The following is a 19,100-nucleotide window of genomic DNA, read 5'->3' as shown; positions in this document are numbered from 1 at the left end:
CCTGGTCAGGTTGAGTGAGTGGGCAGATGCGTGGCAGGTGCAGTATAATATAGATAAATGTGAGGTTATCCACTTTGGCGGCAAAAACAAGGAGGCAGATTATTATCTCAATGGTGTTAGGTTAGGTAAGGGGGAGGTGCAGCGAGACCTGAGTGTCCTTGTACACCAGTCACTGAAAGTTGGCGTGCAGGTACAGCAGGCAGTGAAGAAAGCTAATGGCATGTTGGCCTTCATAACGAGAGGATTTCCGTATAATATAAAGAGGTTCTTCTGCTGTTGTATAGGGCCCTGGTAAGACCACATCTGGAGCATTGTGTAGAGTTTTAGTCTCCTAATTTGAGGAAGGACATCCTTGTAATTGAGGCAGTGCAGCGTATGTTCACAAGATTGATCCCTGAGATGGTGGGACTGTCATATGAGGAAAGATTGAAAAGACAAGGCTTGTATTCACTGGAGTTAAGAAGGATGAGAGGGGATCTTATAGAAACATATAAAATTATAAAAGGACTGGACAAGCTAGATGCAGGAAAAATGTTCCCAATGTTGGGCGAGTCCAGAACCACGGGCACAGTCTTAGAATAAAGGGGACGCCATTTAAAACTGAGGTGAGGAAAAACTTTTTCACCCAGAGAGTTGTAAATTTGTGGAATTCTCTGCCACAGAAGGCAGTGGAGGCCAAATCACTGGATGAATTTAAGAGATAGATAGAGCTCTGGGGGGTAGTGGAATCGAGGGATATGGGGAGAAGTTGGGCACAGGTTACTGATTGTGGATGATCTGCCATGATCACAATGAATGGTGGTGCTGGCCTCTTCCTGCACCTATTTTCTATGTTTCCATGTTTCTATGTTGCCAATGAACATTAAAACCTTTGTCTAGGAAAATAACTGCAGATGCTGGTACAAATCGAAGGTATCACAAAATGCTGGAGTAACTCAGCAGGTCAGGCAGCATCTCTGGAGAGAGGGAATGGGTGACGTTTTGGGTCTCGACCTGAAACGTCACCCATTCCTCTCTCCAGAGATGCTGCCTGACCAACTGAGTTACTCCAGCATTTTGTGATACCTTAAAACTTTTGTCGATGATATTTAGGCCAATGTGCACAATTAGCAGAACGTTGAGAATACAGCTACATGCCACCCTTTTGTCTTTATCTTGAATATCAAGCATCTAAACAGAATTCCAAGGCCCATATTCACCCTCCAGGCAGTGGTCAGTGATTTTCCTGAACAACAATTCAATGCACAGGAGATTCAAGATTTGCCTGAGTCTGGTTCAGGCCACTCTGGAAGCGAAGGTGGAGAAAAGGCAGCGGAAACACCAAAGATCACTACACATGCTACAAGAGTTCAGCTTGTGTGATGAGGTTCTTGTGTTGAAGTAACCATACAGGTTAGAAATGAGAAATATCAGAGATTGTGGTGAGACGCACAGTATTTTACCCAAAGTAGGAGAATCGAGAACCAGAGGAGATAGGTTTAAGATAAGGGGGGGGGGGGGGGAAGATTTAAATAGAACCTGAGAGGTAACTTATCTACACAAAGAGTGGTGGGTGTATGGAACAAGCTATCAGAGGAGGTAGTTGCATCAGGTACAATTGCAATGTTTAAGAAATATTTTGACAGGTACATGGAATGGATAGGTTTAGAGGGATATGGGCCAAATGCAGGCAGATGGGGCTAGTGTAGGTGGAGCATGTTGTTTAGCATGGGCAAGTTGGGCTGAAGGGTCTACATTATATGACTCTATGGCATCCCATCTTCAACACCGGCATTCAGGTGTTGAAGGTGAGGCAGAAGCATGAACAACCTTGTCCAGTCTGTGTTGGCTTTTTGTTGAGGTCTCGCCATCATAGCCAACTGGATTCATTACTTGTCACATCAAGAAACAGCTGAGAGCACCGGGCATGCAATGGATCAGACAGCCCCCAAGCTGAAGAGCATGCACTACTGAAGAGCATGCACTACTGAAGAGCATGCACTACTGAAGAGCATGCACTACTGAAGAGCATGCACTACAGACTGGCTGGACCTCCAGCCACGCTCTTCCAGTACAGTCACACTGCAGGCATCTTCTGGCAATGTGGAAGGTTGTCCATATGTTCATAAATTCATAAGGTCATAAGATCGAGGAGCAGAATTAGGCCATTCATCCCATCAAGTCTACTCTGTCATTCAATCATGGCTGACCTATCTTTCCCTTTCAATCCCATTCTCCTGCCTTCTGCCCATCACCCTGACACCCGCACTAATGAAGATCTGCTCGAATCACCACCCTCTGACTAAAGAAATACCTCCTCATCTCCTTTCTAAATGTACGTCCTTTTATTCTAAGGCTGTGGCCTCTGGTCCTAGACTCTCCGACAAGTGGAAACATCCTCGACACATCCACTTGATCCAGGCCTTTCACTGTTCGTTAAATGCCCAGGGATTGCTGACTCTAGCCTCTGGAGATTGCGGTTCATGCCTCTGTCCTGAAACTTGGTTGCAATAATAAATAACAAACACCGAATGTTAGAAGTGCTCAGAAAGTCAGGCAACAAAACCGGGGAGAGAGGTGGAGCTGGACATTACAGATCAGTGGCACGGTGGTGCAGCGGTGGAGTTGCTGCCTTACAGCGCTTACAGCACCGGAAACCGGGGACCGATCCCAACTATGGCTGCTGTCTGTACGGAGTTTGTACGTTCTCCCTGTGACATGTGTAGGTTTTCTCCGAGACCTTTGGTTTCCTCCCACACTCCAAATTCGTACAGGTTTGTAGGTTAATTGGCCTGGTATAAATGTATATTGTCCCTGGTGTGAATGGATTGTTTGTCTGTGCAGACTCGGTGGGTCGAAGGGCCTGTTTCCACGCTGTATCTAAACTAAAAACTAATTAATGGAGACGCTAGCAAATGCAGATTATGGAATGCTGAACAAAAATACATGGTACTGGAGCACCTCAGTGGGTTAGGCAACATCTATGGAGAGAGAGAGAGAAACATAGTTGAACATCGCAGATTGATGTTCAGACCATATTTAATTGACCTGAGATGGGCAGGGCTGAGATGAGGAGAAATGTTTTAATGCCGAAGGTCGTGAATCTTTGGAAGTCTCTAACTTGATGAGCTGTGGGTGGCTGAGTGATTATGTTCATTCAAATCAGAGACTGAATTTGAAATACATTGCAGGTCCTTCATTGTCACTGGGCTCACTCCTGGAACTCTCTCCCATTGCAGAGCTGTTGAAGTACCTCCCCCAGAAAGTCTGCAACCGTTCAAGAACATCACCAATGTCAGAAGGGCAATTAGGGATGGGTTCGGGATATATAAGCAAGAACTGCAGGAGCTGGTTTATAAAAAAACAACACAGAGTGCTGGAGTAACTCAGCGGGTCAGGCAGCATCTCCAGAGAACGTGTGTGCATCGGTGACGTTTCAGGTCGGGACATCTTGGTCAGCATGGGCAAGTTGGGCCGAAGGGCTTATTTTCATGCTGCATGGCTCAATGACTTCATTACTCTATAACTTCACCTAAACAACTTGATCTATTTACAAGTATGCTGAAGCAAAAACATTGGGGATGATTGTGAATTGGAAATAGTTATCGCATATTTTTATTCAGAAAATCGCAAAAGAAAATCAAAAAATGACACTCCCAATGGTTGTAGAGATAAATGCCACATGAACATTTGTTGAACACCCAGGATGAAGATAAACTGTATATGTTTAGTCATGCAGATTACAGAGAATTTGCCCAGAGTAGGAGAAATTAAAATAAACTACTTGATTAAACTTGTAAATCTTAAAGATTATTTAACTTGTTTTACTTTTGTTATTTTGTTTTTAATGGACAACCAGTGTGATAAATGTAGCTAACTGTAATATCACACCATAATGTAACTGACTGCGTGTGTACAATGGTACACTTGTGGCAAGCCTGAAATCAACCTCAAATTAACCAAACAGTTTCCCTGTACTACTTTACATAACCTCAAGCAGCATTTACATGACAGCTTTGATGAATCTGACTTATTGTTGCCTTATGGAACTCATTTTGATCATTTTTGAACAAGGGAGATGGATTTTCCAAAAAGCATCCAACCCTAAATTTGCCCATGTTTTTTTAATCTCTTTTTTGTTATCTTTCTCCCTTATAATTATGCAGCTGATGATGGATGAGAATTCTAACCCTGGCATTGAACAGTGGGATCTTAGATGTTTTAGATACCCAGTCACAGTCCTCATTAATAAGGAGCCTGTGCAGTAGAACAGCACTGACAAAGAGTAATAGTGAGAAAACATGAAGCTGGGGTTCAGGACATCGAATACTCAGAGCTGGGCCAAGTGTTGTGGATTGAAAGCTGGGTCAGGAAGTTGGATTGTCTTTTATAAATCCTTTCCCAATATTATAAATGCAACATTTCTGGCTGGGAATGTCCATGATCCCACTCTCGACACAGGGACCCTTGCTGCCCGCCGTCTGAAAAATGAATGATGCATTGATGAATTTCTCACGAAACATTTAAACGTTTTTCATCCACCATGCATCAAAGATGTAAAACAATCTTTAAAGGAAGTAAAGGCACTTGGATCATGAGTAGAAGTACATAACTTGGAACCCTCACAGCTTTAAAGGGATACAGCTGTCGTTCTGTATTTAGTTCTTTACATAAGAAACTGCTCCAAGCTCTTAATATCATTTATCCTGCAGCTTCCTACTGCAACAGGAGATCAGCTTATATAAATTAACATGTGTCTCTGGCATAAAAATGAAGCAATATTTGGAACAGAGTTTTGACATTAAAGTAACTTCCGACTTGTAAAATATTCCTTCCAATTATATTTTTCAGTACATGCTACTAAGGATCAGCAAAAAAAGATTGAAATGAAGCTGATACTAGTTCATTGCTAGCTTTATTATTTAGAGAGTTGCAGCATGGAAACAGGCCCTTTGGCCCAACGGGTTGATGCTAACCAGTGATCCCCGACGCTAACATTCTCCCACATGCTAGGGACAACTTACAATTTTACCGGCCAATCATCCTACAAACCTATACGTCTGGAAATCAATCTGGAGAAAACCCACGCAGGTCACTGGAAGAACATGCAAACTCTGCACAGACAGCACCCGTAGTCAGGATCGATGAGGTGATTCAGGCGCTGCGCCACCCTATTCTTGCCTAATTTACCAAATCTACGATATGCATTTGCATTGAATTGAATAAATTTTATTAGCTAAGTATGTACACATACAAGGAATTTGCCTTGGTGCTTTGCTCGCAAGTAACAACATGACATACAGTAAACATTTAAGAATAAAGCATTGCAATTTCTAATTGCATATTCTAATATTTTTTTCAGTTTCGAAGATCAAAAATTATTTTAAAAAAAGATCCGCACTTTTGCAAGACCAACTCTGTTATTGAGCTCATTTACAACGCATGACATTCAAATCCACATTACAGTCAAGTAAGTGATTTATACCTATTATTACTATTGCTGTTGAAATGTAGGAAAAGAACAACAAATTTAAAACATCCCCCCCCAAAATAAAGAATGTGACAATTAACAAAACATCCATTTTTTTATTTACATCGATTAGGCGACACATATTTTTCAATCTACATAGAAAACGTTAAATAAAAACAGAAAATGCCATAAACCCTCAGCAGGTCGTGCAAATCCGTGCAAATTTCCAGCAGGCCCTTTGTCAGACTGGTCATACCTGTTTGATCAAGTAACACGAGGCTCAGTTAGAGATCTCACTAATAGAAACATAGAAACATAGAAAATAGGTGCAAGAGGAGGCCATTTGGCCCTTCGAGCCAGCACCACCATTCATTGTGATCATGGCTGATCATCCACAACGAGTAACCTGTGCCTGCCTTCTCCCCATATCCCTTGATTCCACTAGCCCCGAGAGCTCTATCTAACTCTCTTTTAAATTCATCCAGTGAATTGGCCTCCACTGCCCTCTGTGGCAGAGGATTCCACAAATTCAGAACTCTCTGAGTGAAAAAGTTTTTTCTCACCTCAGTTTTAAATGGCCTCCCCTTTATTCTTAGACTGTGGCCCCTGGTTCTAGACTCCCCCAACATTGGGAACATTTTTCCTGCGTCTAGCTTGTCCAGTCCTTTCATAATTTTATATTTCTCTATAAGATCCCCTCTCATCCTTCTAAACTCCAGTGAATACAAGCCCAGTCTTTCCAAACTTTCCTCATATGACAGTCCCACCATCCCAGGAATTAACCTCGTTGCACTGCCTCAATAGCGAGGATGTCCTTCCCCAAATTAGGAGACCAAAACTGCACATAATACTCCAGATGTGGTCTCACCAGGGCCCTATACAACTGCAGAAGGAAGTATACTCAAATCCTATCATTATGAAGGCCAACATGCCACTAGCTTTCTTCACTGCCTGCTGTACCTGCACGCTTACTTTCAGTGACTGGTGTACAAGGACACCCAGGTCTCGTTGCACTTTCCCTTTACCTATTCCGACACCATTGAGATAATAATCTGCCTCCTTGTTTTTACCGCCAAAGTGGATAACCTCACATTTATCTACATTATACTGCATCTGCCATGCATCTGCCCACTCACTCAACCTGTCCAAGTCACCCTGCAGCCTCCTAATATCCTCTTTGCAGTTCACACTGCCACCCAGCTTTGTGTCATCTGCAAACTTGCTCGTGTTACTTCAAAATCCATCATCCAAATCATTAATATATATTGTAAATAGTTGCGGCCCCAGCACCGAGCCTTGTGGCACTCCACTCTCCACTGCCTGCCAATCTGGAAAGGACCCATTTATTCCTACTCTTTGCTTCCTGTCTGCCAACCAATGTCAACACCCTACCCCCAATACCATGTGCTCTAATCTTGCTCACCAATCTCCTGTGTGGAACCTTATCAAAGGCATTCTGAAAGTCCAGATACACTACATCCATTGGCTCTCCTTCATCTATTTTATTTGTCACATCCTTAAAAAATTCCAGAAGATTAGTTAAGCAGGATGCCCCTTCATAAATCCATGCTGACTTGGACCAATCCTTTTACCGCTATCCAAATGCGCCGTTATTACCTCTTTAATAATTGACTCCAGCATCTTCCCCACCACCGATGGTCAGGCTAACTGGTCTATAATTCCCCGTTTTCTCTCTCGCTCCTTTCTTGAAAAGTGGGACAACATTAGCTACCCTCTAATCCACGAACTGATCCTGATTCAAAAGAGACATTGTTATTGTCGCGTGGTGCTAGCCAAGATTTTGTTGCGCAAGCTATGAGTTGAGAGCTTTAACTCATGACCTTTTGAATCTCATGTGATTGTGCAATCAAGGAACCATGAGGAATACTCTAATGTCCTTCAGGCTGTGTCATATTGATCATGTAGATCAAAGTTTGAATTCAGCGCAGGACTAGATTACTTAATTCTTTGAACTGTTCTCCTATTTAATAAGACAATGGCTGATCTGATGCTAGTTTAGTTTAGTTTAGCTTAGAGATACAGCATGGAAACTGGCCCTTCGGCCCACTGAGTTTAGGCTGACCAAGAATCCCCAGATACTAACACAATCCTACACACACTAGGGACAATTTTCAATTTTACTGAAGCCAATTAGCCTACAAACCTGTACGACTTTGGATTGTGGGAGGAAACCGGAGTTCCTGGAGAAAACCCTCGTAGTTCACGAGGAGAACATACACACACCGTACAGACAGTACTCGTAGTCAGGATTGAACCCGGGTCTCTGGGGCTGTGAGGCAGTAACTGTTTCCCTGCTCCACAGTGCCGCCCGATTCCAAACCATACCTCTGTATTCTAGGCTTCTCATGACAACCTTTCAGCACCTTGCTAATCAGAATCTATCCACAATAAAAAAATATTCAAAAACTATGTTTCCACCATCCTTTGAGGAAGAGAATTTCAAAGATTCATGACCATTGAAAGAAGAAAAAGTAGACCCCTGGTTCCAGATTCTCCCACAAGGGGATATGGCCCTTCATATCCAAGGGCAGCACAGTGACCCAACTGGTAGAGCTGCTGCCTTACAGCACCAGAGACCCGGGTTCGATCCTGACCCCGGGTGCCTTCTGTGTGGAGTTTGTATGTTCTCGTGGGTTTCCTGTGGGTCTTGGTTTCCTTTCATATCCCAAAGACAAGGTTTTTAGGTAAATTATGCCTGATATGTAGGGTATGGATGAGAAAGTAGGATAATGGAATCAAGGGATATGGGAAGAAAGCAGGAACGGGGTACTGATTTTGGATGATCAGACATGATCATATTGAATGGCGGTGCTGGCTCAAAGGACCAAATAGCCTACTCCCTAAACCTATTTTCAATGTTTCTATGTTTCTAACATAGATCTACTTTTAATGGGTGATCGTTGGACTCGATGGGCCAAAGGGCCAGTTTCCATGCTATATCTCTGACAAAACTCTCAGTTTAATCGAGTCTCCTCTTCTAAACTTCAGCAAATACAATCTTGTCTGTCCAACCTTTACTCAGAAGACAAATTGCCTGTTCCCAGTGTTAGTTGAGTAATCTGCTGAAATGGCTTCAATACAGATCTACAGCAAAAGAACAGGCCATTCGGCCCACAATATCTGTGCTGCACATGATGCCATGACCATCACTCATCTACCTGCACATACCCTTCGCTGCATATCTCATATGTCTTTCCAAAAGTCTTCTAAATGCCACCAACGTATCTGCTTCAACCACCACCCCCGACAGTGCATTCTGGGCACTCACGACCTTCTATGTGGATCCTTTAACCTTTACCCTTTTCACCTGAAAGCTATGCTCTCTAGTATTGGATATTTCCATACTGCAAAAAAAGATTCTGACTGTCTACCCTCTCTATGCCAAGTTGACAATACATTAGAATCCTTCCTTGAAAAAAGAGAACAGTGCATGTAGATAGTCTCAAGTGTGTTCTATGTAACTGAAACAAACCATTCTTTACTCAATTCCTTTGGCAATTTATGGCATCTTTTTTTAGATGATCTAACTTAGAGTTCTACTATTTTGCATCATTTCCATAAGACAATTCCTTTTTTATTCTTCCTGCCCAAAATGGGCAGGTTCACATATTCCCTCATCATCTTCCATTTGTCAGATCTTTGCCCACACAATTAGCAGACTCATAGAATTAGAGTCATAGAGCCCTTCGGTCCAACTTGTCCAAGTTGCCCCTACCAACCTAGTTCCACTTGCCCATACCTGGCCCATATCCCTGTAATATTTTCCTATTCATGTATCTATCAATATGTCTTTTAAATGTGGTTATAGTGCCTACAATTTCCTCTGGCAGCTCGTTCCATATACCCACTACTTTTTGTGTGAAACATTTAGCCATCAGATTCCTATTAAATCAGTCCCCTCTCACCTTAATCCTATGCCCTCCAGTTCATGATTCCCTTATCCTGGGGGAAAAATCTGGACATTCATCTTTTCTATTCCCCTCATGATGTTATACACCTCAAAAAGATTGCCCCTCAGTCTCCTGCACTCTAAAGAATAAAACCTCCAAGCCCACCAAACCCTCCCTAGTGCTCAGGCCCTCAAGTCGTGGCAATATCCTCACAAATCTTCACTGTAATCTTTCCAGCTTTAGTTCAGAGAAACACGCCCTTTCGGCCCACCGGGTCCGTGCCAATCAACGATCCCCATACATCACACCATCCTATACCCACTAGGGAGAATTTACACATACCCCAAGCCAATTAACCTTCATACCTGTACGTCTTTGGAGGAAACCAAAAATCTCGGCGAAAACCCACGCAGGTCACGGGGAGAACGTAAAAACGCCGCACAGACAGCGCCCATAGTCAGGATCGAACCCGGGTCTCCGGCGCTGGATTCGCTGTAAGGCAGCAACACTACCGCTGCACCACCATACCATACAAATGGTCCAAATAGCTTAATGGCATCTTTCCTATAGTAGGGTGAGAAAGATGTGAAGACAATACTCCAAGTGTAGACTACCATTACCTTGTACAACTGTATCATCATGTCCCAACCTTTACACTAACTGAATGACAACACTCCAAGTGTAGACTACCATTATCTTGTACAACTGTATCATAATGTCTCAACTTTTACACTAATTGAATGATGAAGGCTAGATTGACAAAAGCCTTTTTCACTGGAGGAAGACGAGGAGGGAGATTGCTTTATTCCTTACACTACAGGACGATATCACGCCAATAGTCCACGACGACATCATTGATGGTTCGTCCAGTGAGGTAATGTGCGTGGAGCTGAGAAATAAAAAGGGATGATCACCATGTTGGGTGTGTGCTACAGGCCCCCAAATAGTGAGCAGGAATTAGAACAGCAAATATGCCATGAGATTGCAGGCAGTTGCAGGACTAATAAGGTTGTCATAGTCGGGCATCTAAACTTTCCAATATTGACTAGGCAAAACATAGTGCAAAATGTTTAGGTGGGGTGGAATTTGTCAAATGTGTTCAGGAAAGTTACCTCAGGCATCATGTAGAGGGCCACAGGGGAGTGGGCCATGCATAGGAAACTGGAAGGGGCAAGGGGATGAAGTGTTGTGGATGAGTCTTCTGCCAACCACTGTTGTATTGGGTTTAAGACAGTAATGGATAAAGACAGGGCAAGCTCACGAGTTACAATTCTAAATTGTGGCGTAGCAAGGTATGAGACAGGAACTCACTGAAGTTTATTGGAGTAGGTTGTTTGGAGGAAAAGTCCGGAATGTCTGGTGCGTGGGGTGTTTCTAAAATGTGCTGCCAAGAGTGCATGTTCCTGTTGGAGTGAAGGGCAAGGCAAGTGGGCACAAGCAAGCTTTGGACCACGAGACAAATTGAGGCTCTGGTCAAGAGTAAGGACAGTAATCTTATAGAAACATATAAAATTATAAAAGGACTGGACAAGCTAGATGCAGGAAAAATGTTCCCAATGTTGGGCGAGTCCAGAACCAGGGGCCACAGAGTCTAAGAATAAAGGGGAGGTCATTTAAAACTGACGTGAGAAGGAACTTAAAACTGAGGTGAGAAAGAACTGTTGCAGAGAATTTGTGGAATTCTCTGCCACAGAGGCCAGTGGAGGCCAAATCACTGGATAGATTTAAGAGAGAGTTAGATAGAGCTCTAGGGGCTAGTGGAATCAAGTGATATGGGGAGAAGGCAGGCACGGGTTACTGATTGTGGATGATCAGCCATGATCACAATGAAGGGCGGTGCTGGCTCGAAGGGCCGAATGGCCTCCTCCTGCACCTATATTCTATGTTTCTATGACAGGTATAGGCAGCTGGGATCAAGTGCATCCATGGAGGAGATTCGGGAACTGAGGAGCACGCTAAAGGAGGAAATCATGAGGACAAAGGAACAAAACAGGGGCAGGAGATAGGTCTGGCAGATACTATTAACGATAATTCAAAGATATTTTATGTACCTTAAAGGAAAAAGGGAAACCAGAGAGAAAATTGCCCCCTCAGGCATCAAAATTATCATATCTGTGTGGAGGCGTAGGGAATGGGCGAGATCCTCAAGTAAAATTTCTCCTCTGTTTTTATTGTGGATAAATACAGAATACAGAGCTTTATTTGTCATTCGGTACCGAGGTACCGAACGAAATTACATTGCAGTCACACACAAAAAAAAAGAACACAAGACACATGACCCCAATACAAACATCCATCACAGTGACTCCAAACACCCCCTCACTGTGATGGAGGCAACAAAACTTCCACTCTCTTCCCCACGCCCACGGACAGACAGCTTGTCCCCGACCGACCCGCACAGTCCCCGCAAGGGGATGGAAGTCCCCGCGGCCGAGCCGCACCGGGCGCTGAAAAGTCCCGCGGCCGAGCCGGGCGATTGAAGGCCCCGCGGCCGAGCCGTGCGCTGCTAAGTCCCGCGGCCGAGCCGCGCCGGGCGATGTTAGGTCCCGCGGCCGAGCCGCACCAGCGATGTAAAGTCCCGCGGTCGAGCCGCACCAGCGATGAAAAGTCCCGCGGCCGAACCGCACCGGGCGATGGAAGGCCCGCGGCCGAGCCGCACCGGGCGATGTTAGGTCCCGCGGCCGAGCCGCACCAGCGATGAAAAGTCCCGCGGCCGAGCCGCACCTGGCGCTGAACCGTCCCGCGGCCTAGCCGTACTGGGCGATGTTAGGTCCCGCGGCCGAGCCGCACCAGCGATGAAAAGTCCCGCGGCCGAGCCGCACCTGGCGCTGAACCGTCCCACGGCCTAGCCGTACCGGGCGATGTTAGGTCCCGCGGCCGAGCCGCACCAGCTGTGTAAAGTCCAGCGGCCGAGCCGCACCGGGCGATGGAAGGCCCGCGGCCGAGCCGCACCGGGCGATGGAAGGCCCGCGGCCGAGCCGCACCGGGCGATGGAAGGCCCGCGGCCGAGCAGCACCGGGCGATGGAAGGCCCGCGGCCGAGCAGCACCGGGCGATGGAAGGCCCCACGGGCGATGGAAGGCCCGCGGCCGAGCCGCGCCCCGCGCCGTGAGGAAGAGACCTAAAAAGGAAAGGTTTCCCCCACCACCCCCCACCCCACCCCACCCCCCACACCCCCCCACACCCCCCACACATACACAGCCAAAAAACAAAACAAAAACCATCCCAACACCGACACACAACAAAAAAAAGGAAAAAAGACGAACAGACTGCCAGCGAGCCGCAGCCGTTAGGCACCGCCACACGTGACCTTGCAAATTGGGGCAGTCACTGGAATTGTCTTGAGGGCAGTCAGTATAACAGTCAAGGAGATGCTGAACGTCCTAATGCATATAAAAGTAGACAAATCTCCTGGATCTGACCAGATATATCCAAGGACACTACGGGAAGCCAGGGAAGAAATCACAGGTGCCTTGGCTGAGATTTACGAGTCAGCGTTACATTCATGTGAGGTGTGGGAAGACAGGATGATGGCAAATGATGCGCATCAATTTTGAGGGCTGCAAGTAAAATTCTGGGAACTACAGGCCAGTGAGTCTAACACCTGTGGTCAGAAAGTTATCAGCGAGTATTCTGAGGCATAACATATACATGTAGTTCGATGGACAAGGGGTGATTAAGGATGGTCAGCATGGTTTTGTTGGTATCACAAAATGCTGGAGTAACTCAGCAGGTCAGGCAGCATCTCAGGAGAAGGAATGGGTGACGTTTCGGGTCGAGACCCTTCTTCGGACTGATGTCAGGGGGGTGGGACAAAGGAAGGATATAGGTGGAGACAGGAAGATAGAGGGAGAACTGGGAAGGGGGAGGGGAAGAGAGGGACAGAGGAGCTATCTAAAGTTGGAGAAGTCAATGTTCATACCGCTGGGCTGCAAGCTGCCCAAGCGAAATATGAGGTGCTGTTCCTCCAATTTCCAGTGGGCCTCACTATGACACTGGAGGAGGCCCATGACAGAAAGGTCAGACTGGGAGTGGGAAGGGGAGTTGAAGTGCTCAGCCACCGGGAGATCAGGTTGGTTAAGGCGGACTGAGCGAAGATGTTGAGCGAAACGATCGCCGAGCCTGCGTTTGGTTTCGCCAATGTAAAGAAGTTGACATCTAGAGCAGCGGATACAATAGATGAGGTTGGAGGAGGTGCAGGTGAACCTCTGTCTCACCTGGAAAGACTGTGGGTCCTTGGATGGAGTTGAGGGGCGAGGTAAAGGGACAGGTGTTGCATCTCCTGCGGTTGCAGGAGAAAGTGCCTGGGGAGGGGGTGGTTTGGGTAGGAAGGGACGAGTGGACCAGGGAGTTAGGGAGGGAACGGTCTCTGCGGAACGCAGAAAGGGGAGGGGATGGGAAGATGTGGCCAGTAGTGGGGTCCCGTTGGAGGTGACGGAAATGTTGGAGGATGATTTGTTGGATACGCTGGCTGGTGGGGTGGAAGGTGAGGACAAGGGGGATTCTGTCCTTGTTACGAACGGGGGGAGGGGGAGCAAGAGCGGAGCTGCGGGATATAGAGGAGGTCCTTGTGAGAGCCTCATCTATAATGGAAGAGGGGAAGCCCCGTTTCCTGAAGAATGAGGACATCTCCGATGCCCTAGTGTGAAACACCTCATCCCTGGGGATCAACTTCGGGAGCTCCAACCGCAGGAACTTTGATTGCCCCGATTGCGGGAGCTTCGATCACCCCGACTGCGGATGGTTCGACTGCCCCGATCGCAGGAGAAAAGGAGGGAGGAAGATAATACATTATTGCCTTCCATCACAGTGCACTGTGGTGGATGTTTATATTATTTTTTTATGTAGTTGTGTGTCATGCTGCATTTTTGTTATGACTGTATGGCAAATCAAATTCCTTTTATGTTTTTACATACTTGTTACATTTACAATTATAATTAGATTGTATGGGATGCAGGAAGAGATAGGCACTTTGTGCGAGAGTAACTCAGTGGGTCAGCAGCATCCTTGGAGGACATGGATAGATGACGTTTCATGTCGAGACCCTTCTTCAGACTGATTGGGGTAGGGGAGAAGGTAGCAGGGAATGATGAGAGGTAGGTAATAGATCAACACAGCAGATGGGTGGAACAAAGGCCAAAGATATGAAAGGAAGGTGTGAGGCAAGTTTGAAGAATTGTGGTAATAAAAAGGAACTGCTGATGCTTGGTTATACCCAAGATAGACGCAAGATGCTGGAGTAACTCAGTGAGTCAGGCAGCTCTGGGCTGGGAACCGAACCTAAACGTCACCTATACATTTTCTCCAGAGATACTGCCTGGCCCGTTGAGTTACCCCAGCATCTTGTGCATATTTTTAAAGCATTGTGGATTGTAAAGCCGGATGGAGGAATGTATTTGGGGGAGTGGGGGGCACGTAGAGGAGAGGAAGAGGTGTGAGTCCAGGTGGGACACAAAGGGGAGAAGAGGGTGGGGAAAGAGAGGAAGGTGAGGTGGAGGGGAGAGGGGTGGGGTAGGGCTTGTGAGACATTATCCAAAATTGGAGAATTCAAACTTCATACTTTTGGGTTGTAAGCTACCCAAGCAGAATATGAGATGCAGGTCCTCCAGTTTGCATGTGACCTAATTGAATTCTCCACTTTTATGTAACCACTGGGTGTCAGATAGGAAAGAAGAGGAGTGAAATGTAGAGCCAAATGGAGGGATTAGGGGAAAGAAGGACGTAGTGGGAGGGTGTGGAAAGAACAGTGACTGGGGTTGTGGGAGATGGTGGGATAGGTGCAGGTGAGGGGCATGGGAAGCTGGAGGGGTTGGAGTAGAGTCTTGAATCTTTATGTTCATGTAGCGGTGCTGGCTTGAAGGGCCAAATGGTCTCCTCCTGCACCTATTTTCTATGTTTCATACCATTGGGTTGTAAGCTATTCAATCAGAATTAGAGGTGGTGTTCTTTCAGTTTTCACATGGCCTCAATCTGACAACTGGGGAAAAGAAATAATCAGCCAAGGAATTTGTTACTGAATTGTGTTTAGTTTGTAGATGACTATGGAGATTATATTTATATCCTGGTCAATATATATCCTCTCATTTTGAGTAAAACAGATTTCTGTGTTCATTATCATATCGCTGTGGCTGGAGCCTTGCAAATTAGCTACCAAGTTTCTAACAATTGAACTACAATTCAAATGTCCCTGTGAGAGGGTGATTGCTCTGGGACTGCGACTGAAAGGCAATAGACAATATAAGAAAATAACTGCAGATGCTGGTACAAATCGAAGGTATTTATTCACAAAATGCTGGAGTAACTCAGCAGGTCAGGCAGCATCTCAGGAGAGAAGGAATGGGCGACGTTTCGGGTCGAGACCCATCTTCAGACTGATGTCAGGGGGACGGGACAAAGGAAGGATATAGGTGGCGTCAGGAAGATAGAGGGAGATCTGGGAAGGGGGAGGGGAAGAGAGGGACAGAGGAACTATCTAAAGTTGGAGAAGTCAATGTTCATACCACTGGGCTGCAATTCAATGTTCATACCATTGGGCTGCAATTCAATGTTCATACCACTGGGCTGCAATTCAATGTTCATACCACTGAGCTGCAATTCAATGCAATTCAAGGCAATAGATTGTCTTTTAGGATTGGTGGTTGGTTAGTAACAAAGTTATTGGAATAGAATATTATTATGAGGCAGGCGAGTTGTGGAGATTTAAAACTAAAGCAGAAAGTTGTTTAGAAAGGTGGAGTGAAGATTGAAATGCTTTAAAGAAATGTTAGGCCAAGTCTTTTACCCTTCAATACTATATTTTTGCTAATCAAAAGGAAGCCCAACTATCTTTCAGAAGTCCATTGTCAAAAAGATCCTGTAAGGAATGGGAGGGTTTTACATGTAATTGAAAGTTTTCCATTAAAGTTATCTGTTAATCTGATGTAGAATTTTGATATTTTATTGAAGATTGGAGGGTGACTAATTTAGGTTCATAAGGTCAGAAGGAATAGAAGAATTAGGCCATTCATCACATTCATCAAGTCCACTCCACCATTCAATCATGGCTGATCTATCTCTCCCTCCTAACCCCATACTTCTGCCTTCACCCCATTACCCTTGACACCGTTTAGAGGTTAGTTTAGATACAGCTTGGAAACAAGCCCTTTAGCCCACCATGTCCATGCTGACCATCAATCACCCACAGACTAGTTTTATGTCCTACACACGAGTGGCAATTTATAGAAGCCAATTAACCTACAAACCTGCTGGTCTTTCTCCTGAGATGCTGCCTGACCCACCGAGTTATTCCAGCATTCGGTGTCTACCTGCTTGTCTTTGGATGTGGGACAAAACCAAAACATCCAGGGGCAGCATGGTGGCACAGGGGTAGAGTTGCTGCTTACAGCACCTAGAAACATAGAAAATAGGTGCAGGTGGAGGCCATTTGGCCCTTTGAGCCAGCACCGCCATTCATTGCCATCCATTCATTCGGTGCGGATTCGGTGGGCCAAAGGTCTAGTTTCCGCACTGTATCTCTAAACTAAACTAACCTAAACCCGGAGAAAACCTGAGTGGTCACAGGGGGAACATGCAAACTCTGCATCGACAGCATCCAAACCCGGGTTTCTGGTGCTGTGAGGTAGCAGCTCCACTGCTGCGCCACCGGGTCGCCCCAATAATGTTGAAGAAGGGTCTGAAGAAGGGTCTCGACCCGAAACATCACCCATTCCTTCTCTCCTGAGATGCTGCCTGTCCTGCTGAGTTACTCCAGCATTTTGTGAATAAATAGCCCCAATAATGTTGTATCATTATTTAAGAAGAGCAGCAAGTCAAGACATGGAAATACAGGCTGGCAAGTTTGGCATCAGTGGTGGGAAGATGGTTGGATGGGATTCTAATGGGCATTATCAAGGAGTATTGGGATAGATATAGACTGGTTAGAGATGGCTGGGCCATTTTACTTTGGAGCACAAGTGGCTGGCTGGTGATGATATTGAGAGCAACAAGATTACGAGGGGCACAGATAAAGTTAATGCTCATTGTCTTTTTCCCATGGTGGAGGATTCTAAAACAAGAGGGCATAGGCTTAAAGTGAGAGGGGAGAGATTTAAGAGGCCCCTCAGGGGGCAACATTTCCACTCAGGTGGTAGTTGTATCTGGAGTGGGCTGCCAAAGGAAGCTATAAAGGTGGATACAATTATGGCTTTGAAAAGACATTTGATTAGGAATATGGGTACATATATGGTTAGGAAGGGTTTAGAGGGTTATCGGCCAAATGTAGGCTAATGGGACTAGGCTAGCTTGTCCATCCCAGCTTGGTCAGGATGAGCAAGTTGGGCCAAAGGGCCTGTTTCCATGCTGTAGCTCTGTGTCTCTATGACTCTGCAGTGTATATACGATTTGCTGAAAGTACAATGAACTCACTTTTGTTCTTCTGAGGGTAATGGAAGTTTGCCCAAAATTTCATTGATGAGATAATTTAGTGTTCCTTGTCTGAAAATAGTATGGGCTGGACAATGGTGTAATCTACCCCTCATGGTCAGAATGGAGTGTTTTCTTAAGCTGTCAGATCTTGTGACAGAAGCTGGCGAAGAGCTGGTGAAGCTGGTGATTAGCATGTGCTAATCATTCTTATGATCAAATCAGCTAGTGGGAGAGGGCTACTGACTAATAACTTGCTCACTCCAAATATCTAATTTCATGCGCAGGCTTCAGTCCAGCTTGGAGAGAGAAGAGGCTTCACCGACAGGAGCAATGCAAGGCTTGCTGTATTTGTTCGTGCAATGTGAGCTGTGAGACATAGGAAGCTATACTGAGCCTTATCACTGAGTCACAGAAGGAAAACAAATTCTTGGCAGGATCGCATAAAGCCAGTGAACTGACAGCACAACCCATCAGGATAAGCAGAAACGCTTTTACTCTGAATCGATGACCAAGCAATCCCGTCGACAAAGAACCAGAGAAAGAAAAGAAGTTGGCTAAAGTTTGGAAGCGCAGGCACTGAGGAAGCGCAGTTGGAAATGATCAGAATGTTATCAAGCTGCTTGTCTGTCATGAGCTGTGTGTGTACATTCCTGGCCGTGTCAGTGTACAGCTACAACCATAAAGGGACGGACAGCTCAGACAAACGGCAGCATCGGATTCAGCATGGACCCTGCAGCTACACGTTTCTCCTCCCCGAGATCGAGAACTGCCAACCGTCCCCTGATCACATCTCCAATTCATTGCAGAGGGATTCACCCGTTGAACCCAACTGGTCCTCAAAACGGCTGCAGCAGCTGGAAGGCATCCTGGACAACAATACACAGTGGCTGCAGAAGGTAGGAATCTCCAGCAGTATAGTTACCCTTGTGATATGGTGCCGTTCCTCAGGGTTGTCCTGTCACCAGGCTCATTCACAAACATGTGGCAATGTAAATATTTTATACTCTGATGTTGAGTCATTTTCAAAAGATTTTGTGTGTCTATGTCAGCAGATACATTTTATGTGGATGGAATAGAGCCACAGACGAATGCAATAAAACACTGCTGCAGGGACAGAACAAATCTTGTGACACAAACATAAACCAAAATCCATTCAACCAACAAAGTTACAATGCAGAGATTGCTGCAAAACGTCATCAAAGCTGCTGCTTGCCTCTTACAAACATGTTCAAAAAAATGTGTGTATAATAGGGCAAAAATAATCTTGATGTTGCATAGAATAAAGCTTGAATGCTCAAAGCATGCCAGCAGGTTGTCAAACTCTGCTGGTTCTGAAGT

General features: G+C 45.5%; 1 protein-coding gene across 5 annotated transcripts in view; it reads left to right on the top strand.

Moving 5' to 3' along the window:
- The window catches only part of LOC144606735 (angiopoietin-2-like), a 270,755-nt gene that overhangs the window by 56,784 nt on the left and 194,871 nt on the right, over positions 1-19,100 (top strand). For 3 of the 5 annotated variants that reach the window (XM_078423068.1, XM_078423067.1, XM_078423070.1), the window contains exons 3-5: positions 4,831-5,128; positions 5,342-5,449; positions 18,047-18,658. In XM_078423068.1, the coding sequence (XP_078279194.1) occupies positions 18,359-18,658 (300 nt within the window). In that variant the 5' untranslated portion in view covers positions 4,831-5,128; positions 5,342-5,449; positions 18,047-18,358. The remainder of the gene's footprint in view (positions 1-4,830; positions 5,129-5,341; positions 5,450-18,046; positions 18,659-19,100) is intronic. The other 2 variants (XM_078423071.1, XM_078423069.1) reach the window with 2 other exon arrangements.

The sequence above is a fragment of the Rhinoraja longicauda genome, chromosome 27 (genome assembly GCF_053455715.1).
Source record: "Rhinoraja longicauda isolate Sanriku21f chromosome 27, sRhiLon1.1, whole genome shotgun sequence".
In the NCBI taxonomy this organism is placed as follows: domain Eukaryota; kingdom Metazoa; phylum Chordata; class Chondrichthyes; order Rajiformes; family Arhynchobatidae; genus Rhinoraja; species Rhinoraja longicauda.
Note: the sequence above shows the minus strand (reverse complement) of the source record. Positions and strands in the feature narration are given on the sequence as shown.